This window comes from Vanellus vanellus, assembly GCF_965231255.1.
Source record: "Vanellus vanellus genome assembly, chromosome: 14".
NCBI classification, from domain to species: domain Eukaryota; kingdom Metazoa; phylum Chordata; class Aves; order Charadriiformes; family Charadriidae; genus Vanellus; species Vanellus vanellus.
This window is the reverse complement of record NC_138919.1, coordinates 16,042,978-16,067,893: the sequence shown is the minus strand read 5'-3', so window position 1 is coordinate 16,067,893 and position 24,916 is coordinate 16,042,978. Positions and strand designations below refer to the sequence as shown.

Genomic DNA, 24,916 nt, shown 5'->3' with positions numbered 1-24,916 from the left:
GAAATTTTAATTTATTTTTTTAAAAATTGTATTCTAATTTGTAAAAACAAAGTGTGCGTTTTAGGAGTTTAAAAAAACCTCATACTTTCTGACCCCTGGATGTCGAAATGTTGTATCCGTGTGATTTCCTGAAGCATTTTAACTTTGACGGGTCTGACTATTTTGATAGGACTTGCAGTTGTCAGTCTTTCCTCTGTGTCTGTGTAACATGCACCAGTTGTACGTGTGTCTTCTGCGCTGTTTATAGCGTCTGTGGAGTCCTTATGCAGATCATCTTATGCCTTTATACCACAGTAACCTTCCTGAAATATCCATTGATTTAAGTGGTTTGAGAGCAGAAGCTAATGACTTCTGAAAGCAGAGCAGTATTGATTCAGCGAAGATGGCCAAAGCCCGAGTGCTTAAATTTAGGAACCGAAAGCCAAGTCGAGCTCTCTAAATACGATGATGTACTACTACTCGTCCTCGTTAAGCCCAAGTTAGCGGCACCGCGCTCAGTGACGTGGCACTGCTTTGCTAGAAACGAGCCGCTGCCTCCCAGAATGGGTGGAAACCCGGTGGAACACGATGAGGGACCGTGTTATATTTGGGGAAAATCGTTTCAGAAAGAAATTAACTCAAGAAGCTCTACCGTTCATGAAGAAACACCAGTGTAAGAATGCCCGGCAAAGTTTATAAGGAAAAAGAAACATCCTTGATGATGCAAATTGCATTTGGGCTAGAAGAAAAGAATAGCAGAATTGTTCATGCTCCGCGTACCTCAAAGGTTTATAGAGGGCTGCTGAGTGCTTAGGGAGGCAATTAGTCATCATTTCTGCTCATTGATGTTTTTACCGGACCTTCTTGTTCCCCGCAGCCGAGGCGGGAGGAGGAGAGCGCGGCGGGGGAGCCCGCAGGCAGCCTGCTCTGGGAAACCGCCCATCACTCTCCCTGTAAATTTCAGTATCTTCCTCCTTCTCTCGGTAAACACTGATTTATGAGGACCTGGATGTAGATGGACAGTTTGTGATTGGGTGTACTGCTCTCTTGTAGGGAATTTACTCCAGCTCGAGAGAAAAATTATTTCTGAAACTCCTCTGGTCATTAGTTTCCGTTAGGCAGCGTTTTGCGGAGAGGGTGCGGTGCCAAAGCAGGCGGAAGGCTCTGTGGCACCTTTCCTACTCTCCCCCGCGCTGAAGCCAGAGGAAACGCTCGCAGCCCGGGCCGGCGCACAGCGCTGGCAGGGATCGCCTCTGGAAAACAGAGAGCGCATTTTTACCAACCACATGTCCTAAAGTTCTGCCCATCTGTCAGTCGTTGTGGCTTAAGTGCTACTTGGGGGTACGGAGGATGTTGTTCCTTTCCTTCAGCGTTTTTTTCATCTGTTTTTGTTATGCATGATTACATTTGGCTTCGTGTCTGCTCGGTGTGTGTGTATGTATTTTCTGTTTGTGGGGTTTTTTATGTGACTAGAATTTAACTGTACTTTTGGGAGTGAAATGCCCAACAGTAAATGCTGCCTCTTTGCCTGCTCTTCAATTTGCGTGTGAACTCAGGGTGTTTTTCCTGGTGAACTTTTTTTCAGTAAATAAACACATAGAGGCTATGTGCCTAATGGGGGGGAAAGCTGGGTCCCAGCCCTCTAGCCACAAGGGAGAAAACATAAAATGTTCAAATGATCACCAACATTTGATGCATATCCAAAGCTTATCTAGGTGGGAGAGAAGGTATCTCAATCTCTTACGATCGCCTAGCGCGTGGTGGATGAAGCTCCCTCTTGTTTGTAAGCAACAAAGGGATAGGGAGAGAGCATTAAGAGTCCCTTGCTTATCTTCTGGTTATTTATTGCTTTGAGCAACCCGTTTTGGTTTATTCTGAGATGATACCCCTCGATTCCCTCCGCCAGCCCGCGCGTAGGGCTCAGGGCCGGCGTAGCAGGGTTGTCCCCAGCTCTCGGGCAGAAGGATGAGCCGCGGCACGGCCCTTGCCCAACCTCGGCTCCCTCCGTGGCTGCCCACAGCCGCGCTGCTGGCGGGGACGGGGCTGCCGGCTGGGTGTCCTCTGTTGGGAAGCGGCGAGCGGCACCACCGCACCTTCCCTGGGCTCCTTCCCGTTCTTCCACGTCGCCCTCTCTGGAGCAAATGTAGCAACCACAGCTTTTGGAAGAAACGGGTGTTTGTGGTGGTCGTTCTGGTTCCGACTCCTCCATGCCTCTTCACTGAGCATCAAATAGAGTGGACGGTCATCCCCCGTCTTTCCGTCTGCCCTCGTTAATAAAGGCAATGGGGTGCTTAAGTTTTGTCAAATCTTCGTACAGATTGTAACCTTGCCTGTGCTGCATAAACTCCGATCGCTGGTAAATAATTCTCAAGCCTTTTCAGAGAGCCTCCAAACACCACTGTGTCTCTGACATACCGGTAAATTACTGACTTAATTAGTTCCCATACAGACGCTTACTTAAAACTGGCTCCGGATGAGCGTCCAGGAGTTTTTCCCCTTCCCCTAAGTAGTGTGTAATCAGACAAGCGGTTGCGGTGTAGTTGGAATGGTTGAAGTATCACCCCGCTTTATCACCGCCCCCTCACCTGAAACTTCATCAGTGACTACGTGAGTACTCTGAGCCCATTTTCATGCAAAAATAGGTTAATGGGAATCTATGTCAGCGATGACAACTCGCACTGGAGGAAGGGCACCATCTCACACCTCTCAAACTCTCTCAGAAACGTTTGTTTTACCATGCTTTTAGTTCATGCGCCGATGTTTCCCTGTTGATCAATACCATAAGGTATTTTGCTATGTCAATTTGTTTATGTTAATCAGCTTATCGTGGTTTTTCTTTTAAAGAAAAAAAAAAAGGAAAAAAAAAACCCTCAAGCCCCCCAGCTGGTCTGAATTCCTCATCTTAGATGATGGGAACAGGAGCCCAGTAGGGAGTTTCTCTAGCCAGCTTGCCTTGTGCATGGTTCACTCGGTGGGGTTCCTTTCTGTTAGTCCTTTTCACTCACTTCCATTTCACAGGCATTCAAGAGCTATGTGTATTTTTTCCCCCCCCTGAGTCAAATCACAAAGAAAGCTGCAATCAAGCAAACTTTTCAGACACGCTCTCTGGAGACAGGCACAGTAAGGTTCAAATGGGTTCAAACGAGAATAAAGTGGGACTGGGCAGGAGGAGGACAAGCAGATTTGGAGGTAAAATTGAGCAAATCAGCCAGTAGAAAGTTTCAAAAGTTCTTGGAAGGCAAATGGTTATAAAAGTGATAAAAAGGAACGGCTGGTTATGATAGAAGAATATGGAGGTCAGGGTGAGTGCAGTTTTGGACAATACGTTGACTACACCATGGGTTTGAACGAAAGGATAATGATTCACCCTGCTGAAGGATTTGTGCAAGGAACAAGCAGTGGGGAGTAGAGGTTTTTCAGTTCCTAGAAGATTCCCACAATGTTCCTGCCTGATTGTTATTGTCAGATTTGTAAGTATGTCTATATATATACAGCAGCGGAGGTTACTTCAGCCTGGAAAGGGAGTAGCCCTACTAAGCACATATAGATTTTTTTAATTAGATATTCTAGCTGGTGAGAAGATGTTATATTTTCCAGTGTTTCTTCCTATTTGCTTCGCGGAGTTCACAAAATGAAAGTCCACCCTTCTGCGAGATTATCCGCAGGTTTCCTAGCCACTTCGTAGCAGGCGCTGTGGAGTCAGAGAAAAAGCGGCAGACTGGTGAGACTCCATCTCCTCCCCCGTCTGTAATCTGATGGGCAGGTGACACCCCACGGGGTACCTACAGCAACTGCTTATTGGAAATAACGCTATTAGAAAAATACTTGGGTACTTCAGCCAGTGTTTACTTCAACTTTTTTTTTTTTCCGATTCGAAAAGGTGACCGTAATGGAGTAGAGTAGGAAACAAGTCGTACCATCACTGCGCACAAGCAAACCTTGCAGAAGCAGGAGTTCACCAGTCCCTGAGTAATTGCGTAACTGTGCTTTACAAGAAAAACTAGACCCCATCGCTGCTACAGCCCCCTGACTTCTGTGGGGTTGTTTTCCAGGGTACCAGATCTCCTGGGAGGTGTATGGCAGGAACGAATCTCGTCTTGCCCGCACGCTTCCCAACACGACGCTGGAGTACAAGATCACGGGGCTGTCGTCTCTCACCACCTACACAATCGAGGTGGCAGCTGTGACCGCAAAAGGGAGCGGATGGGTCACGTCCTCTACCATCTCTTCTGGTGTGCCCCCAGGTTGGTAAAACTCCATGAAACAGATTAAAATGGGCTGATTCTTTGTGCTTCTGTGTTCCAAAGGTCACACATTACTTCGGTTCAGTAATAATAAAAATGGTTTTATTTATAAAGCATTGGCATTCTTTACCACATAATTAAAATTTCATTTCTAGAACAGTTTAAAACATTAACGTGAAAGCACTTGCAGTTTGAAATTACCAGAAGGTTGAGGCTGTTTAATACAAATACAAAAAAAGTTGTAGGGATGGCAGAAGGAATGGACAAAGTAATAAAGTGGATAAAATACGGAATCTCTTGACATTTACAAAGTAACATAAGAATGAAACCTGAATCAATTCAAAAAGTGTTGCTCTGGAAAAATACAGCCTGCATGCTGTTAAAAGGGAAAGTTTTTTTCCATTTATAAGTAGTATAGCTTATGTCCCCTATGAGAGGATATTTGTCTAACTAAACTAAAATCTTATTTACAAGATTTGGGAATTGTGGCCTGAGAGGGATTTGGGAGGAGGTACTGCATTGTCTGCGTTACCCTTTGGGCACCTGTAAAATGAGCCTTTTTGCATTGTGTTTTTAAAATTGTGCTCTCATCCAGTATAGAAAGCAAACTAAAAAGCCAACTCATACCTCGAACAAGCAGTCTCAGTTAACTTATAGTTATAGAAGTAGAATTTTCCAAAGCGGAGCAGTTAGCGTACATCGCTGATGGTAATCCAGTTTTTCCCTTTTCCGGTATTTTTGAACTTTTCTGTGTGTCTCGAAGTATGCTTGCCTTGCTTTTCCCTAATCATAGGTAATTGTGACAAGCTGTAGACTAGATCGATGCCACGCTCCCTGTTGTTAGCCAGATAACAGCATTATCCGACTTGGTCAGGGTTAGTTTATCGATCATAGTTCCCACAAATGTGAAGTAAGGATCAAGAAATACTGCGTATTCGTGCATATGTGAAATTCAGGCCAAAAAGCTGCCCGGTTTTTGCCTGTTGGATTTGCACATGGTGCAACATCATGAACGATTACCGATTATAATACTAATTTCCATTACTTAGGAATGCAGGTACTATTGGGAATTTATTCTAAACAATCTATACTTAATCCATTTGCTGGGCTTGCTTTTCTTGAGAACTCAGATAATATTAAAAATGTAAATGCCACTGTAAGCTTGACTGATGTGAGGCAAAGGTCTGATTGGGGCTGCAGATTTTTCCCCGTAGAAGGTCACCTACTTTACTTGGGCATCAGAAATGCCCTCTAAAACCCACCTATTATAGGTCAATATGAGAATAACAAAATCTTCCCGGTAGACTACCCCAAAATTTGAATCTTTTTCTGTTGGTACTTCTTAAAGTACATAAAAATTTAAAATAAGTAAAAAATAGTGTTGTTTAATTCTGGAGAAACAGGAGTAGAGTGGAACCGGGTGACTTGGCAAGTGACTGGCAGATCTGGAGCTGGCCAGTACCTCCCCTGAGCCGCCACACTTTGTCAGTTATGCACCTTCTCCACAACAGCAGCTGTAATTCTGTAGATGGGCCCTTTCTTTTCTTGTTTGATCAGTAAAACTGCGGTGCCTCCTCAGAGCCGCAGAAATACTAATGCTGTATGCCATACTCTGCCAAAAAGAACGAACCCCCCCCAGTTATTTGCTGTGTTGTAATCGTTACCACGGTACTTCATCTGCTGAAACACCGAATGTCAACCGGTGTTAGCGGGCCCCGGGCAAAGGGCCTTTCCACCTCTCGTTTATGTTTCTGTTTCTTCAGAACTTCCAGGTGCTCCGTCCAACCTGGTGATTTCCAACATCAGCCCTCGCTCTGCCACGCTTCAGTTCCGGCCCGGCTACGACGGCAAAACCTCCATCTCCAAGTGGATAGTGGAAGGCCAGGTATGTCCCTGACAAAAAACTCCTAATGAAGTTTCTGAGGGGTTAAAAAGGGTCTAGAGAGTGAATTGCTGTTGGGATTACAGTTTTTGCTTACCTTTGGCTCAAAGCTCCCCCGAACGCGGCCTGGCGGTGGCTGTTGGGGGGTCCTGGGGAGGTTGGAACGCGAGGGAGCTGCAGAGGCTGAGCTGAGAAATGTCTGTGCGGCAGCCAGGGAGAAAAGGGTCATACGAGTGCTGTAACTTCATGGGAACAAAAGAAAAATATGATATACGATATATATGTGTGAGAATGCCTATCCTTTAAATAGTTCACACAGATTTTTGTCAAGCAACTTTGCTTATTTTCAGAAGAACATGAGATGCGTCGTAAGCAGCAACGCGTATAGCAGAGTTTAGGTCCTTCCATTGGTTTAAAAAAGGGTTTGAAACCTGTGCTTAGGTTCTGTTCGTTGCACTTTCAAACCAGATGCAAACTTCAAATTATTATCTCGTAGAGTTAGCAGTGTAGGAAGAATTGCACTGAACGGTAAAGATACCGTTATTTGTGAAACTGAGTGTATTTTTCTATCTCGTAATGGAATATACAGAGGTTTTCTGTCCGGGCCTCCAGATATAAATACGATGAATTCTCTTCTTCATCAGCTTTAAACAATATCCCTCTTTCTGCTGTCATTATGCCTTGGAGGAGTTACATATTCCTCATTTGTTCTCCTGAGAGATGAGCTTCGCTTCTTCCTTTCCACCCACAGATCTTTATAAATAATATAATCTGTTTTTAAGACCAAATGTTGGACTTCTTAAATCACCATCACCACTTAGACATGTTGATACAATCACTTCACTTGGTATTGAGATTGTTGTGAACAAGTCGGTACATTTTGTACAGTTTACATACACATTATTGCACGTTACAGAATTAAACACTGAAATCCCATAATATGGTGGCTTGGCACATTCCGAGAAGCATTTTTGTGCTGGAGCACCACGTTGGTATTGCTACAAAGTTAATTGGGTAATTGCCATGAAGTTCATCTGTGTCCTCAAAGAGCCCCGGGTGCAATTAGTGGTTGAATGGTTCCTGGTGTGCAGGGAGGGAAGGGAGGACCTCTCTTGTTCCCAAACTCTCGTCAACACCTCATGTGTCAGGGGGTTAGTGGTTCTGCTAGATCCTGCATCCCGGAATATTTGCTCCCTTTGGGGAAGGAGCACAGGCAAAGTCTTCGCGGAGTCTGCACAGTTCTTTTCACCGCAGCTACCCCGCACGTTTCTTCTGCGCCGTACCTCACTGTTTAGCTTTGGCACAACAAGAAACGTGGCTCCAAGTGGATTTAATTTAAAAAATAATTTAAAAAAAAATTGTTGCTCACATGATTAACAAAAACCTTTTCAGGTATGCAGAGCAATTGGTGACTCCTTAAGGACAGAGCAAATCCTGTTTGCAGGTTGACAGCTGCATGTAATCCTTTGTTCACAGCGCCTTTCTGCCATCACTCCGCTCAAACTCCCTCTCTCAAAGTGCAATTTCACAGCACCTTTAGCCAATCTGAACCGGAGCTCTCACCGTCCTGCTCCCGTTCCCCCTCCCTCCTACCAAGGCTTTCTTACTCCTGCCTTCCCCACGCGCTGATTCTGGCGTGATCGTACCCAGAGCTGCTACGAGATCTGGTCCCAGCCAGGAACAAAGGAGTTCCCAGAGCTCAGCTCCCTGCCCGGGCTGCGTGTGTGGGCAGAGGAGCTCCGTCGCGGGGGAGGGGACGGGAGCAGAGATGCGGGCAGGGATGCCTCCATCCTGACTTGGACCTAGGCTGCCGCGGACCTGCCCTTGGGACTTTTCTCCTGGGTTTTTCTGCCTACCTTTTAAAGACACACAAACTGTCACAAAACAGCTGCCGGTGACACCCCGGTGCTCACTTATGCCTTAGTTTGTTGTGAGCAGCGATATGTCTGCGCTGGAACGCGGGGTGCTGTTGCAACGTCGGTATTTTAGCATAGGCGACCCTAATTGTTCCTTAGAACTGTGTTAGATCGAAGGGTCAGCGGTTACACCCAACGACAACAGTATTTTCTAAACACAAATACAGGGAGGATTTTTTCCTTCTGGATGTTTCCTTTGCGGGCCCGTGCACAGCTTGTAATAGCACTGTTAATTGTTTCATGCCTTAGCATTAAATTAAAAGCCACTTAAGGCGTGGGTTTGCATATTGTGATTTTAAAACAGGTGGTCTTCGGCAGTGATAGGATTAAATTTAACTATAAAACACTAATCTGTGTGTCCTAGCGTACTTTGCAATTAATCAGTGGAATCGGAGACTAAAGATTCTGTCCAAGCAGGTACAGGGACTACATCTCCCCCCATTCGCAAATTTTTGGACCACGAGCCTTTCCGAAAGTTTGCAACAAGGTGCAGCGTAGCTGACAACAGCTAATGGCTCGGCAAAAATACGTTGCGGTTTACTAAGATCTTGTACAACATGACCTGTCCTGGAAGGAGGAGAATTAGGACCGTGTCGCCACGCGGCTCTGTTCCCTCTGGGCTGTACTTCTGCTGTCGGTGGGTTCAGGACAAAGCGTTTTTCTGTCTGCGCTTCATCTGCGTCCCACCGTGTTTGTATAGTTGGGTGGTAGCTTTGCGTTGGACATCCCTTACATATTGTGTCTTCTCTCCCATCTCTGCCGGGAGTATACCCTTCACTCTGAATTTCTGCGTCCTCACAGATGAACTACTTTATAGTCACACACACAAACAAGCTGCCACCAACGTATTTTTCTTCTTTGTTCCTTTCCGTGGCACAAAGCTTCCTCGGTAAGGGCAGGTCCAGAAAATGTTCCAAGTGTTGCGTTTTGGCTGAGTGCCATTTTTGAAGCCTGCTACTTCACGAGCAATTTGGATGAAAAACACAGCTGGGAATTCCAGTTGACGTGGAATTTTGCACATCTGGCCTTGGCTTCTGCTTTCTGTGCTGGGGTGTAAATTCCCAGGAGCCACTGTGGGACTAATTCTCAATTATGTCAGTGAACATGAGAGGAGAGTCAGGTCTTTAAGATTTTAGTGTTGGTAGATACTGAAATATCAAGCGTTAGAAGTCCCATTTCTGTGTTTCTACTGAAGCTACATTCGGTACTTCTGAAGGTATTTTTTAAGAATCACTACGCTGTTTCGTTTCCAACTTTCCATCGAGACTCAGAGGACAGGAGGAAACTAGATCTCCGAACTGAGGACTACAAAAAAGTACCAATGCCGCTTAAAAAATATTTCTAACATTGTTTTTCCATTACGTAAAATGTAATCTAAAGAGAAGAGGGTCTAATGTAATATAAAGGCTCTGCTGACGCTTGTTCAGAAGGACCAGCAGTAACTGTCTTGTGGCGTTGACACTCACAGGTAACGTCTTCATCCCCAAAGAATTTCAGTAGATCCTTCCAATCCTCCTGTGCTCTCGGGTGCAGTTAGAGTATATATTGCAGGCATCTTTTTCTGGCAGTTTGCAGCCCAGACTGGCGCTGGATCCCTGCTGTTGTTCACACAGTTTCATGTTTGCACTCTCTATCTGCTGCAGTCCAGTTTCAGCTTATTTTTCTCGTGCTGGATTTTTCCCAGGTTTTTGTCAGAAGTACGTAAATGACATCATCATGACTGTGCCTTGGTAGGTGCTCGGTCCACAGCACCAAGCTTTCCAGTGGGTGATTAGAGAAGCCGGGCTAACTTCTGCTGAGTTTGGTGTGTTGTTCTGGTGGTTTGTGTTACTGTGCAGTGAGCAGAAGACCCGTGGAACGGCTGAAGGCCACTTCTGAAGACGTGTTGCAAGTCATGGAGCCATGAGTATACGGGCTAATACAGACGGGTTTTGCTTACAGCCTTTCTGCTGCTTTTACAGAGGTTTTATATGAATATCATGATGAGCAGTAGCAGAGTTTCAAAGTAGCAAAACCTTTAAAGTATTATCGCTGCGTTCGCTTGTAAAGCTGTGAGTTGGGAAAGACGTTGTAACTTTGACCGTGAATTTATCTGGGTTTGTGGGTTAAGTCAGTGACCCAGATAGGATTCATCCGTTGTACGAGGTGACTCTCTTGGTGTCGTTTTTACTTCGAAGCTGGTAAATAAAGTGTCTGCAACTCTGACAATTTTATGCTTTTGCCAATCTTTAAATCAAAAATGGCTGAATCGATTTAAGGATTTTGTAAGAAAAAAGATTGCACCCAGGCTGACATCCTGCGAACCGAATTTCTCCCAAAGCGATTTCAAATGTGTGAGTTATGGACCTCTATAATGAACACTCTGACATATCTTGAACTATAGTAGAACACAGGGTACCTCTATAATGTACAGAAACACTGTGTTTTCCTTTCCTGCAGTCAGTACTTCATAACTGTTCAAAATTTTGGAAGCATTACTGTCTTATACAAAATATCACAGCAAAGGATTTTTTCGTTCCAAATTTTAATTATTGTTGGTTTCTTTTAAGTCAAAACTCTGCGACTTTGCGCCTGTAGTGCATTCCGTCAGAAAATGTTAAGTCACTTTATGAAATATTTAATGTTTTCCTTTTTAGAAATGGAGAAACTAAGAGAAGTGAAGGGTTCTGACATCACTTCCAATATTTTTTTATACTGTCTCATTTCTGTAATGATAAATGAATATGCCTTTTTATTGAAAGTAATGCCTTGGGAGCAGCTGAGAGATGGGAAGGAATATATGCTAACTCGTGATGGCTGATCGTTACCAAGAATTATGCGGAGTGTCTCGGTGGACATAGGTGTTTTTATCGTGGCGGTCCTGGGGCCTCCTGGGGATTGTGGCCCTATTGTGTGGAGAACTGTTAAGATGCAGAGCGCATTTCTTAAGGAGTTTTTATGCCGACAGCAACAGAAAAGCAGTCGGTGTTCTCATCTGCCTCCTAAAACCATGCACAGATGAGTATGTGTGCATCTGTCAACAAACATCGTGCCTTTCTGAAGTTTGCATACGCTGTTATCCAAAAAACAGCGACAAGAAAGAAGCCTGCAAATTAACTTTATTTTATTCAGAGCAGCTCATAGTGGACTCTCTTGGCCCTCAAAGGACTCTTTTATCCTTACCACTGCCCATAGTTCTTTTTGCCCCGTGGGAATCCCTTTGTACTCTGATTCTTGAAACTGATACGTTTCCTCTGATCTGACATCAGAGCGTTTCGGCAAAAATAATTTCCTTTTCCTTCAAGAGCCTGAAACTTGGAATCTACTGTAGATCTTGTGGAAGTTAAAAATACAGAAGTCCATCACTGAAGGTTCTCTTCCAAGACTCATTTCTGAGATTATTGATAAATAAGTGGAACTTGTGAGTAGCAGTGACCCACAGTCGCTTGGCCACACGAGGCAGAGGTCATGCAGAAGTCGCCAGGCAGTACCCTACAGCCGCTCACCCTTCAGTCCTCTTACTTTGCAAAAGCTCCCCACAAAAGCAGCTCTCTCAAATCATACTACTGATTTCTGTAGAAGATCTAACCCTTGGAGCTACTTTGCCAAATGCTGGCACCAGATCCTGGGAGCACTACAAGGCATTATTCTAGAACTAGAGCAAGTTCCTCATCTGCTTTTCTTAAAATGTTTTGCTGAGTCGCAGAACTATGCCTGTGGCCTCTCTACCACTCCTCTATCTCTCCTGCTACCTCTCTATCACTACCTTTCAGCAGAAAATTAGTCTGAAAGTGGATAATTGGGACTGCCTGTGCTGCCGTTTGCCCAGGGTCCCCACCTCCCAGTACAGGTGGTGGCCACCTGCTTACCAGCTGGTTCCTGAGCTTGGGAACAACCAACGCGCCTGGCTTGGTTGGCATCTGCCGCTTGCTGGTAGGCTGCACCCATCATTCCTGGCAGGGAGAGCCTTCAAAACCAGAAGGCTGTCTGCTGGGATGGCTTCCGAGGGGTTTGCCATTGTCCCGGGCGCATAAAAGCTTTCACCGCTTCTCAGTCAATAAAAGATCCTTAATATTTTCTACCTTTGCAGGCAGCTGGTAAGTGTCTATCCGCAAAGCAGGCGGGGGGTTTTGGACATCTCTCAAACTTGAGTCAATGTCAATTGTTCACAGCCCTGTGGGCCTCTGGGTCTGGACCATGTGGTCCTTAATGTGTATTAATGACCTGCCTGCTGCTGCCTAACGATTGACACCTGTGGTCTTTATTTTTTTTCTTTTTTTGCTATGCAAGATATATTTTAAAAAGCTCTGCTTGTCTTAGAATACAAAAAGACGACTGTCTCACCACTGGAGACTCTTTGCAGCCTCCAGAGCGCTGTGGATTGTTGCTGTACAATTACTGCAGCACTTTGAGGTGATGCTGTTAAGAGCAAGAGGGTTTGCAAAAATAAGCATTTACTATAGACTTGCTACAGGATTAATCAAAACCTCTTTTTATTAAAAGTGTTCTATGTTTCCTTGACTGAAATCAACCCTCTCTTCCTTTCTTTGTTTACGTAGGGTTTCTGGGTTTTTAAATTCTCTTTATCATCTCTCTGTTCTGTGGGTTCAGTTTAGGGCTCTTCTGTTTTACCATGCAGACCTGTCTCAACTTGCATCCTTTAAGCTTCTGCATCCCCGGACTTCACTAAAATTTATGGAGCTCAGTTGGGACCAGGAATTTTAAAAGGCCCATAATCTTCACTGACATCTGTTTTACAGGGGTTTTTTGGTGTATGGCAGCGTCCTTGATAACCAACAAGACAGAAAGGCCCAGCAAGGCCTGCGCAGCCGCATCCCTCCCTGACAGCAGTCCTCTGCTGGGAAGATCACAGAGGCTTCTTTGCACGGTGCAATGCAGAACTTGCTTCTTTGGCCTAATTTTCCTTGTGTCATTTCTTCATGCACAAACATAAATATGCAGCACATCAACTCCTGGGTGAGCGAAGAAGTAAAATCTCTATAAATAAATCAGGCCGATTCTCCTGAAAGGGGAAAAAAAAAAATAAAAAGAGTGAATGAAACCTAATTTTCTATTTGAAGTACTCGGGATATGCGAGATACTCTGGGCTACGTTGCCCACCGAGTGCTTTGAGAGTGTCTATGGCTGTAACTAGCGTACAGAACTCGTTAGGGATCTGTTTAAAAAAGATGAAAGGAAATAGCTCTTTACACAGTGGGTCGGGAGCTTCTGGAATTTGTTGCCACAGCAGTCTGTGGGAGTAGATAGTGTCGGTAGGTTGAAAAAGCATTAGGCGTCTTCATGGGTATTGGGCCCGTAAATAGGGGCTAAAGGGAGCAGCTGCCTGCGGCCCTCGCTCACCCCGCAGCGGGCACCGGGGTGGGCTGCGGGAACCGGAGGACAAGTGCCGCCCTTTGCGGCAGGGTTGGGACACCGGAGTAGATGTGCGCGGTGCTGGGGAATCATATCAGGGAGTCTCGTCTGAGGTCCCCGGCGCTTCAGCACTTGTGAATCTCCAAGGTGAAGCCCGGCCGTCTGCCAGCTCTCCTCTGTCTCCTTCTCCCCGCTCCTGCCGTGGCTCTTACTCGCACAGCCCTGCCCACTGATGCTGCCCTCCTCCGGGGTCCCACGTCAGACTCCGGCCTTTCTATCGTCCCTCCTTGACTTCCTTTTAAGTCCTGATTCATCTTCATTTTATCTCCAGAAAGCTGCGCGGAAAGTAATGCTCTCAATTCCCATTGCCATTTTGTCCCTTCTCACACTGCCGTGGCTGAGGAACTGTGTTGGGCAACATGTTGGGATTAATTAATACAAAGGATTCCATGTGGAAAAGCCTGGTCTAAGTGCAGCCCAGCAGATGAGGTTAAAACACTTCTGTTCTTTGACTTTGTTCTTGTTTCTCCGTCTTCATTTCTGTGGCATTTTCCTCCGTTGAGACTTACTTAGTATGCATCAGTTCCTGCGAGTTATTATCAAGGCTATTTTTCATTTTCTTATATTACTACTTGATGCTTTTGTATTGTGACGGCGAGATTGAATGGGGTATTAGCGCTCTCGTGGTGTTTTTCTGGAATAGATCTTATCAGAGCATCCCAGTGAAGTCCCAACAGGTAAAAGGAAACTTGGCTGTGTTGTCACTTTACAAATAACTAGTGCCTTGTCGTATAAAAATGAATGTTAACTGGATAATATGTATTTAAAAGCATTAGTCCTTCCACTGCTGTGGTGACACACGACACACATGGCAACAGAGGTTATATACATAATTCTTCTTTTATATATATATGTATAGTCTGCTTCGTATTCCTTCTTACCTCTCCCATGTACAGGTTGGTGTACTGGGTGATGAAGAAGAGTGGGTGAGTCTTCGGGAGGTGGAGAATGAACCTGATGCTCAGATGCTGGAAGTACCGAACCTTACTCCTTACACTCATTACAGGTAAGAACAGCAGGTAATTAGCTGCGGCATGAAAAAAAAAAAAGGGTAAATAGCAGCATGGAACAGCTTTTCTAATCAGAAACAGCTGGCTGTGTTTTATAATCTGAACAAAAGGGAAAAGGCTCGCTGTTTTCATAGTTTATACTTAAAATGATTCGTCTGATACTGTTAATTGCAATTTACATACAATACGGTTTGGAGTATGAAAAAGGAAATCCAAGTGCACAGCGAAATGTTGTTGTGAGTAACTGCTGTCCTGTGACTTCCCTCATCTAAAGGGTGCACCAGTGTAACATCAGTCAGTGACAAATCAATTGGAGTTAAACTGGTGCAAACTTGTAATTACATATTTACATCAGTTTAGACATTGTTTTATTGATTTGGCTCAATTTAGTATCATCTGTTAGACGAAACCTTTGTTTATAAGAATTTACCAAGTTAAGCTGAATAGATATATGCAATACTTAAACTGGTCGAAGTGAGCCTACGCTATGGGTGCACCCCAGTTAAGCGAGATTGATTTTTAAATCGATTCAGTTCAAGTGATGCGTTGCTTTACTATAGACGGGGTTTGAGAATTTGAGGTGCTCGATGCTAATGAAAACTACTTTGATGAAATAGCTGGCTAATGTCAGGGCTGGTTGCGAGGAGATGCAGTGGCAAGCGTTGAATCAGCTGACGGGAAACTTGTCCCCGTCGCCCCGGCTGAAGGGCCATTTAGCTGGCCCGGAGGCTGTTGGGAGCCAGTAGTAGGTGTAACCAAGTAAAACTCATATAATTTACAATTAATTCAGCGCTGGTACGCTAATTTTTTTCCCTTGGTCAGAAGCCAAGGAACATGCTGACTTTCTCCCAAACTCTCCACCGGAGTGGTTTACACCTCATCCTCCAGAGCTGAACAATTTACCGAAAGCCCTTTGAAAAATTTTGAACTCGAGCAGAGCTTTCTGGTGCGGAGGTTTGGGAAAATTAGCTTCAGGTTGAGAAGATTTTGCTCTCATAAAGGTGCATCCCTGAAGCTGAGAAGGCAGAGGTGAAGCGTGAAGTGGGGGTTGTACCGGAGTTCGGTGTCCGTGCAAAACTCGGCAGACCCGCGCGCCCGGCAGGGGCAGGTACACTGCCCGGCGCTGGCACCTTCCGCGCTTCCAGTTCTCCTCTCTTCTTTTACATCACAATTTGTAGACTAAAGCGGCTCCTTGAATTTTGCCTTGGTGTTTGGTTTTGTTTTTTTTTTTTTTTTTTTTCTCTCATGCATATGCAGATATGAGCTGCTTTTTTTTTGGTTTTGTGTCAGCATAAAGCACTTTTATATAATTTTTGGAAGCCTGGAAAGTTGTTGCTAAATGGATTTGTGGTCCTCTGGTCAGCTTTAGTCATTGCCCACTGCGAAAATACATCATGAGAGCTAATTATCTGACCGCATCTTTAGCGGGCAGCTTCTTTTCTGTATTTTGGGCCAAGGTTTGCGAGTGAAACCGAGGACAGTATTTGTTTAACGTGTTTCCTTTAATGCATTTTCTAGGGAGATCAGAGCCGATAAATAAACACCGCTATGTTGACTAGCTCACCCTTTCTCCAAGCTCAGTCATTAGGTCCAAAAATTAAGTGTTTGGTAAGAACAGGTCATGTATTTATGTGCAAGCGCTGGATACCTCTAATTGCTTGTGACGGGTGAGAGTATCTGAAATGTACAGTGCGTCTTAATTATTTTGTGCTTCCTGAAAAAAAGATTTCTCTAAATCTTTTGTGACCCAATAGGGATTTCTATTGTAGGGGAGATGGTTTCAAGCAGACAGGGTATTTTTTAAAGACGCATATCCATATTAAATAACTTAATCTTTCTTGCGCAGGAAGGCTGAAAATGCAGCACAGGGAAAAATCAGCTTCTTTCAACCAGTAATTGAGGGGAAATGTTATCACTAGCCTATTTTTTGTATTGACAGGGAATGAGAATATCCGAAGTTTGATATTTTAATACCTTTCTGTATGTATTGTACAAGCATCGCAAGAGAAAATCACTTACTGTTAGCATAAGCTCATCAGACTTGGTATAATTAACATAAATTTCTCACACAAATACCTAAGTTTCTAATAGACTCTAAGCTAATCTCATTTTCATTTTTTTAATACCTGAGAGGATCTGAAAGTGGTTACCATAAAGCGTTCAGCAGTGAATACAAAAGGGGACCCGCATGCAACGACCTACGTGGAACATTTAAAAGGACCTAATTTGTATTTTTCCATCTTTTTCCCGTTCCGGAAAGAGAGGTACCATTCCCTGAGCTGTTATAAGACGCGCTGCATCTTTCCTCCCCTCCAGGTTCCGGATGCGGCAGGTGAACGTGGTGGGTGCCAGCCCCCTCAGCCAGCCCTCCCGGGTCATCCAGACGCTGCAGGCTCCCCCCGACGTCGCCCCCGGCAGCGTCACCGTGCGCACGGCCAGCGAGACCAGCCTCTGGCTGCGATGGGTGGTGAGCCGGCCGGCAGGGACCGGCGGGGGCTTGGGATGCGGCTGCTTCCCCGGGGAGCCGGGCCAGCCCTCGGGAATGCCTTTTCCTTGCATTCGGCAGAAGGAATTACATTATTTCCTTTTTCAGAACAGTCGGAAATCTGAGAGTTACCATAAGGGCCCTATTAATCACTTAAATTGCCTACTGCCACTATTTCTGCCACTTCCTCGGGGGAATCGATGCCTGTGCGTAAAACCTCGGCTTTTGAGACCCTCTGGTTCCCCGGTCTGGGTCAGGAATATAATCCTCGAGCCAATTTGCAGTTTCCTGGGCTCAGCTGTTTGCTTTGTGCAAAAGAGTGCCCAGAAGGTGCACGCCGGCCGTTGGCACCCAGCCCGCAGGTGCCCAACAGCCGTGCTTCAAAGGCGGCAAAGTTTGCACGTTACACTCCCGCAGGAAGACTATATTCATGGGAAAGGGGGTGGAGAAATGATTAATCGCGAAGACGCAGTGATTGATGACATTGTTGTGCCCCTTTGACTGTCTCAGTTACCTGCGAAGTTGCCACGTCGGGATTTATTTGGCAATTAACCTGCTCCAGAATGGTTTTTCTTCTCCCCCGTTAGGCAGAATTTTCCACTGGGGTTACTGTGGTGCGAAGTTGATGAAGCACAGGTTTCCTTTTGCCCAAATGTTAGCTTTTCCGTGCATAAAGTCATTATGGCTGGAAGTCAGAATCCGGCTAGAAACAAGAGAGTTTTTCTCCCGTCAGAAAGGAATAATTCCAGTTTCTCAATGGGACACTGCGCTTAATTCAGAACCTTGAATGACCAAAACATCAAACTTGTCACCTCACTATCCGTAGAAAAACCATTGCAGTGCGTTTGATAGGACCCACATAACTCGCTTGTGGCTTTACCACGAGAATAACGTGCCCACGTTGTTAAACCCTTGGTACTATATCCAGACCTACATATCCTCCATCCAGATTGACTCAAGGTTGCTTTAAGAGCCTTTAAAACATGTTTAAGATTGCGTTTCCTTGCCGTGCTACCTGGAAGCCTGTTTTTCCGGAGTCAAACTGTGCAGGGTTCAGGAGGAGCAACAGCCACAGCTAAAAATGACCCGATATACCTTTTTCATGCTTAATAACATCAGTATTGGAGAGCGTTTAATCTCTTTGTTCGAGACCTGCAGGTGAATCTGTGTCCCCCTGGGAGCTGGGAATTCCTTCCTTCCTACAGAATGAGGGTCACATTTCTAGCCCCGCTAGCCTGCGGGATGCAGTCTTCTAAGCTGTGAAATGTTAATGCGTATCAAACTTTCCCAGCGCTTCAGAACTGAATCTCAGCCATCCGTGGCATCATGCAGTTAGTTTTATGGGGAGAAACTCTAAACTTTGTGAAGTAGGCTAATTATTTCGTGTTTTAATCTCCGAAATTGCTTGGGGAGTTAGAATACTAGAATAAATCTCTGCTGATAAATGAGTAGGCAGAGAGTCAGTAAAAAAAGTAAAAAAATGTACGATAAATGAATTTGTCACATGCTTCAGCAATTTATCATTCATTTCCATAATTAATCACAAAGCTCTGAAATATATTGTATTCGTATCATCTCCGTTGATACACCCACAGCAAATGGCACAGTTCTGTGAGCATATCAATTTGGTTCAGAATTAAGGTAAAACCTAAAAGCAAATTTCAAGCGACACGGAAGTTTAGAGACTGTGAAACAGAAATAAAACGGAAAATCAACCTCTTGATCTTTTCTGCCTTCCTGTGGCCTTGCAGGAGTTCAGTTGGCCTTGGTGTATAGTTTGGAAAGCACTGACTATGTGTTCTCTATAGGAATATTGTGCTTTTTTCTTTGTGTCCTTTGCCAGCCCCTCCCCGACACACAGTACAACGGCAATCCGGAGTCAGTGGGGTACAGGATAAAGTTCTGGCGTGTCGATCTGCAGTCTCCCGCCCTGACGAAGGTTGTTCCTGACCGATTGGAAAGAGAGTACACGATTGAAGATCTGGAGGAGTGGACGGAGTATGAGCTGCAGATCCAGGCTTTCAACGCCATCGGGGCAGGACCGTGGAGCGAAGTAGTGCGAGGTCGTACACGGGAGTCCGGTGAGTCAAAGCACCGTGTCTGCTGTGAAGGACACGTCTGAGAACTTCAGCATTTTGTGCCCTTTTGTTCAGTTTTTTTTTGGGTTGGCTTGGTTTGGTTTGGGGGTATTTTTGGTTTTTCTGCTTGTTGACCCATTAAATCTAAAATGAAAGAAAAAACCACAATGTCTAGATGCACTGAAGGCAAAAAGACGTATAGACATTTGAGGGAAGGAGTTATTTATTTTATTCCTACCCTGCTTTCGTGCATAAACCTGCAGGTTATTTATTTAAAGCAAACAAAACAACTCCTCCCCATTCCTGCCCGCGTTTGGCCGCGGTATGGCCAGCACACGGAAAGCTTGCACGCAGCCTTCTCCGGCTGAGCGCGTCTCTCACGCTTCCTCTCCCTCCCCGGCACCCCATCGCCCCCTCCGTCTCCCCTTTTCCCTGCCCGCTTCTGGGCTCGGGCGGGTTTTCTCACGGTTGTGCTTATCGGAAATTTAATTTCAAGCACCAAATATTTCTGAAAAGGCACCGGTTATTTTCGAGAGCTGATTCCCCGTATAGAAATAAAGCAATTATCTGACGACACGTTTTCAAAACTGCCTTCTAAAATTGTGTGTACAGGGCTATATGGACATAACCCGCATATAGACATAACCCCGCGTATAGACCTGGAGCGTGAGCGCTGTATTGTGTAGCTGAATTGCCCATACTAGCACAGAGGCTCCAAGGATCAGGAGCAAACTCTCAGTCTCGGGGAAGAGTAAATTATTGTTAGCTTTGTGGCAACAGTGAAGACAGATCTTGAAAAGCTGCTCACTAGCTGCTCACTTCCACAAAACCTATCTCCAAACCTACTCTACCTGCACCTGATAAATTAAAACCTATATTGCAAGTGAATAACAAAATGGGTGATACATATGGTTTAAAAGTTTAATAATAAAAGCTCTTTGTGACCTGTATTTAAGCGAGGTTCGTCGCTGATATTTTTTCTTCTTATTTTTTCCCATTTTCCTTCATTAAAAATGTTTTGTAATTCGATCCTACGCGTACCCTGAGCTTATAGACACACTTATGCATGTCTGTGCACCCTGCGCCACGCGGCGTTACTCGGTGGGGAGCGTGAACGTGCTGTGCGCGGCAGCGTTCGGTCTGCTGGTTCCGATAACTATCCTTCGAAGTAGCCGAGGAGAAGGCTAAACAAAGTCATCACCCCCCGTTAAAGTGTTGCTTTTTTGGGAAGTAGTAATTGGAAAGCTGTTGCCAGAGGTATTTTAAACAAGGCGTGCTTCTGCTGGAGTTAGAGATAGCACGACCCAGACAAAATAGTTTTGAAGCGTTCTGTGTCATAATAAAAAGATACCGCGTTCTCCGCTTTCTCCTTTCCGCCGCTCTTCAAACACTTCTTTTGAAACGGAGTAAATACTAAGATTAAGTGATTTCATAAAACCTTAGGATTATAGTGCTCTTGCTCAGCGTCTAAAGATCAGAGGTTACATGTGTACGTGGCATTTTCCTTTGCAGTATTAAAAGAGGGTTGACTTGAAACTGATTGTAGGAGGCACACAGAAACCGGGATCAAAATAATGCAAAGCTGTGATCTAGGCCATAAGGACTCATTTGTTTTTTTTCATGTGTTTTCTTTGATACTAACATCTGATTTCTTGAATAGAGCAAGTCAGGGCTCAGACTTTTGGCTGTGTCTTTTTACATTTCGGATATACAGGAAGCGCTGGCATAGCGGCAAGCTGCACGAGAGGACTTCAGGGAATCTGCGATTGACCTGTACGCGCCGTCAAACAGGGTTAAAATGCAAATAAAAGATATCTAAAGACAGAGAGAAAGGTCAAAGCATTTTTAGGTCTGTCTTCCGAACTCTAAGGGAAATTCTATTTATCGCTTATGTTTTCAAAGTACTTTAAAAGCAGGTGTCCAAAATACTTCTTTTTCCATTTTGTGGGTACAGAGTGTTAGGGCAGTTGCCTTGCCGCGTGCTGCAGATTGTAAACGTCCCTCACAGCTGGCCAGAGGTGGCTTGGCCCGGGACCACGCGGGGGTGCGTTGGCAGAACGCACGGTTCTGTGTTACACCAGCCAAGGAGCGTAAGAAGTTAAAGCCTGGGCACTACGTCAGCTCGGGGTACCTGATGACAGGGCGGCCACTGGAGTCCAAAATATTTATTGAAAATAAAGCTGTATTGAGCACTTCTGTTTATTTTAGGATGCGCGATCGTATCGCTGATGGCTGAGCGCGCATGCTAACAATAAAGGAGCAAAGCGTTACAGGTACTTTCTGGTTTCTGAAGCTCTTGAATATAAACCATCTTGAAACCAAAGGAACGGTGCGAGAATAAATAGTGCTGTAGGTTTTGGTAACCCAGACTTGGAAAACAGTTGGGAAACCCTAGAATGAGAATCTGGGATAGGGTTGCAGGCAGGTGAAGATGGAGGGGGGTGAGCTGGGATTTTTAAACAGGACAGGTTTTATCAATCCAAAGTGTTTTTATAATGTTAGAAATTAAATAACTCATTAATTTTTACAGTGTAAAATAACTGCGGGGTTACAAGCTCAGTTTCCACTCGATAAATCGACGATGATAGTAGGTACGATACGGAGAAAGCAAGAAGATGCAAAGACCTCTAATGTATGAGAACAACCTTGGCAGGGCTGCTTCCTTGGAGATATAAACTCTTTTATTTTCAAACAGTTCATCCCAAATACACCTAACCCAGTGCCTTAATATTTTGGGGGGTCCTAATATTCAGCTCCATGAATGCGTACACTTGTCTTACAAAATCAGCTGCTGTAGGAGGATGGGCACACGTCCGTGGCAAGGATCAAGCTCTTGATGTTTCAGAGGCTGACCTTCGTGAAGCAGTTACTGTGCTGTGATAAAGCATCGCTTGATAATTCAGATGTGGTCCAATGTCACTGCAGGGATTCGTCAGTTCACGCACGCTGAGAATTTGGCCTGCGGGGATGTAATTTTATAGGCGAAACGATTGTGTACTGCAGCTACGCTACTTTTGCCATGAACTTTGCTCTAAATTTGCACTTCTTAATTGACGTCCGCTGTACAATATGCCAGCTTAATTTGTACTTTCAAAAAACATTAATGGATGTTCAGCTAAAAGGAGCCGTAGAGGTGGAGAGAACCACCGCATCCCACTATGTAGCTTCCTTAGAAAGCCGGAATACAAGCTAGCTTATTAAAAGCTGCTTTTGGCCTGGTTAGAGACATAAAACAGCATCATTTGCTGTATATCAAATGTGGCTATGTCAGATGTAAAGAGGATGCACGAGCTCAGATGCTGACACAGATAACCTTAAAAACTTGAGTTCTTATTGAAGTTCCAGTGCAAAGTGCCAGTAACTCTCTAATTTCTTTCGTTTGATCTTCTAAAGCGTACCGTGCAGCTGGCAGTTTGCTGGATTAGCTCATCATTTCGTTTCAGTATTTCCGGTTCGTTTCGTTAAAGCCATGAGGGTTTTTTGGGCACCATTGCTTGGCTTCCGTACTGTTCTTGCGGGTTCCTAATGAGAACTCGGCTTTGGAGCTTATAACAAAGTCTTCGGCACAACGGTTAAGGAAAGGAGCATTAGAGAAGGGCGCTTGCAGAGGAAAGAGGGATCTATACGCCTCTCTCAAGCCACTAATTAGTCTTAGCAAACTGTAATTTCTTTGAATCAGGATATCCTGAGAGAGGTCGGAGGAATGGAGGTCACGTTTCAATTTGTTCTTAAAGGGTCGATCAAAGTCTGTTACTTGTTAAAAGACCGGCAACAATAGGATCCACAATATCGGTTGCAGGTGCTGAATTCATACATCCGTATTGGAACAAAATTCTCAAAACTAATACGAAAAGCGGAGAATTAAAGCTCGCTCAGTGAACGCGAGGGGTTTTTTCTTTGCCATTTAGGCACTGGGCTTAGATTCCTTTCCAGGGAGAGGGGACATTCAGCTGCTCTGGCTGTCACTGGGAGTTAAGAGGAGCCTGGGCTAATAAATCTTCGGCTCGACCATTCTCTCCTTTGTTAGCTTTCCCGTCCCCCTGCCAGCAGCGTGATCCTACGCGCACCTCAAAGCGGTCGCGCACGCAGGGCCAGCCCGGGCACAGCCTCCACCTTTTGTGCATTCGGGAGCTCTCGTGGCTGCTGATCAAAGAGGAAAAGAAATATTTGTAAAATAAAGAAAGTTTTCCCCTCTTGAAAGGCTTCGAACCAGATAAAATAAAAATAAACGTGGCTGGAAAGGGCTGCTTTCCTCGACGCGTTCGGGTTTCCTGCGACCCACCTCCACCCTTTCTTTCTCCAGAAGTGATTCATGTGGGAGTAGCTCTTTGTGAAGATCTACAGATAAAGTTATGGCAGCTATCCAAAGACATTCATGGCTCCTGGCAATCTATTTTCCTTTAACATAATTATATCCTTGTGGGGGATAAATCTAGGAGAAGATTTAAAAAAAAAAAAAAAAAAAAAAAGGCACTTCAGCGTTGGAGGGGAAGAAAAATTGGATTTTAGTCTGCTGCAGTGTTGTGAGCTGGTGCTCTGTTTCTCATGTCCCAAATAATTGGTAACAGGGAAATTGTTTCAGAAATGACTATCTCTGCGGTTAACCTTGAGTGCACAAGGGTGGGGAGCGGTGTGGGGTTTTTTTTCAATTTATATTAATTCTGCTGTCATACTCATTATCGCGTTCATGTTGCTAGGAGCTTCGGGAGCTCGCCTTCAAAACAGCGGATCTGTTCTTTCATTTGGACAGCCGGGAAAGCATTACTTTTGGCAGAGATTTGTGCTCCTTGTTTGTGATATATTCAGGACCTAATCAAGCCTTACTGTCCATAAGTGTTTGTGTAACATAACTTGGTGAAGTGTTCTCTTGGGGTCGGACAGGTGTGTCGTGCTTTAGAAGAGACTGTACCCTTCAGATGTTGGAAATGCCACAAGAAATAAAAAAAAAAAAAAAAAACGCAAAAGGGCAGCATAAAATGTGAACGCTTAAAAATAGCCTCAAATTCTGCTTGTGTAACATGGCATGCTATTAAGCTTGCCCACAAACGCTCGCAGTTGTGTGGTTGCTCTGCAGCGGTTAGAGTTTTAATGGCGTGAGAAAATGCAAGTTTGCTCTTCTCTCCAGTCAGAGAAAATTACAGTGTTCCTGTGCCATCAGTCCTAATGATGTTTCTAGTTTCATAAGAGCCAATTTTGCAACATAAATGAAATAGGCATATCTTTCATTTACACCATATCAGTCCCTGAAAGTACACCTTGCGTTAATGTATCCGTCTATAATTGATGTATTACAAATGTTGAGCACTATCACATAATCACAAGCCTTAGAGGTTAAAGAACTTCTTACTGAACTGGGAGTGCAATCCAGTGGCTGAAATTATTGCTAACTCTAGACAAGATGCTATACTTTCCTGTCACATGGTATAGGAAGCCAGAGTGGCGTAAAACTTCTTGTTAGGTTAGATCGTGCCGTTAGATAAACTCCCATTCATAAAGTTTTCCAGCTTTTGGCATAGGGAAGTAAAATGTACGGGAAAGACATACTAGGAGATGGACTTCTACAGAAGTCCAGCCATTTCAACTTGGTTCTAGTTACTACAGATACGTAGAACTTGAAGTTTATTCGTATCTGTCCATATTTACTGTCTGGCGGTAGGCGCTGGTTAGTATTAAATGTTTAGCTCTTTACAAACGTTGTGATTTCTGAGATGAGCCGGCAAGAAACTGTGAAGCAGACTGAAATATAAAGATGATGTCGAATGAATACAGGAGAAGGGATTGTCCAGAGCCTCTTCCTGTCCTGTTGGATTTGAATGCTCTTCTATGGGAATCTGGAACTATCCCAAACAGATAGAGAGATGGAGCAAAATGATCTGGTATGTCTTACCTATTTCCGCTTTCTGGTAATGC

General features: G+C 44.6%; 1 protein-coding gene across 1 annotated transcript in view; it reads left to right on the top strand.

The window, feature by feature from the left end:
• The window catches only part of SDK1 (sidekick cell adhesion molecule 1), a gene marked incomplete at its 3' end in the record, with an annotated part of 423,737 nt that overhangs the window by 322,690 nt on the left and 76,131 nt on the right, over positions 1 to 24,916 (top strand). Inside the window, exons 21-25 of the mRNA XM_082490690.1 lie at positions 4,032 to 4,223; positions 5,987 to 6,108; positions 14,330 to 14,439; positions 16,760 to 16,910; positions 18,772 to 19,009. Coding sequence (XP_082346816.1) covers positions 4,032 to 4,223; positions 5,987 to 6,108; positions 14,330 to 14,439; positions 16,760 to 16,910; positions 18,772 to 19,009 — 813 coding nt within the window. The remainder of the gene's footprint in view (positions 1 to 4,031; positions 4,224 to 5,986; positions 6,109 to 14,329; positions 14,440 to 16,759; positions 16,911 to 18,771; positions 19,010 to 24,916) is intronic.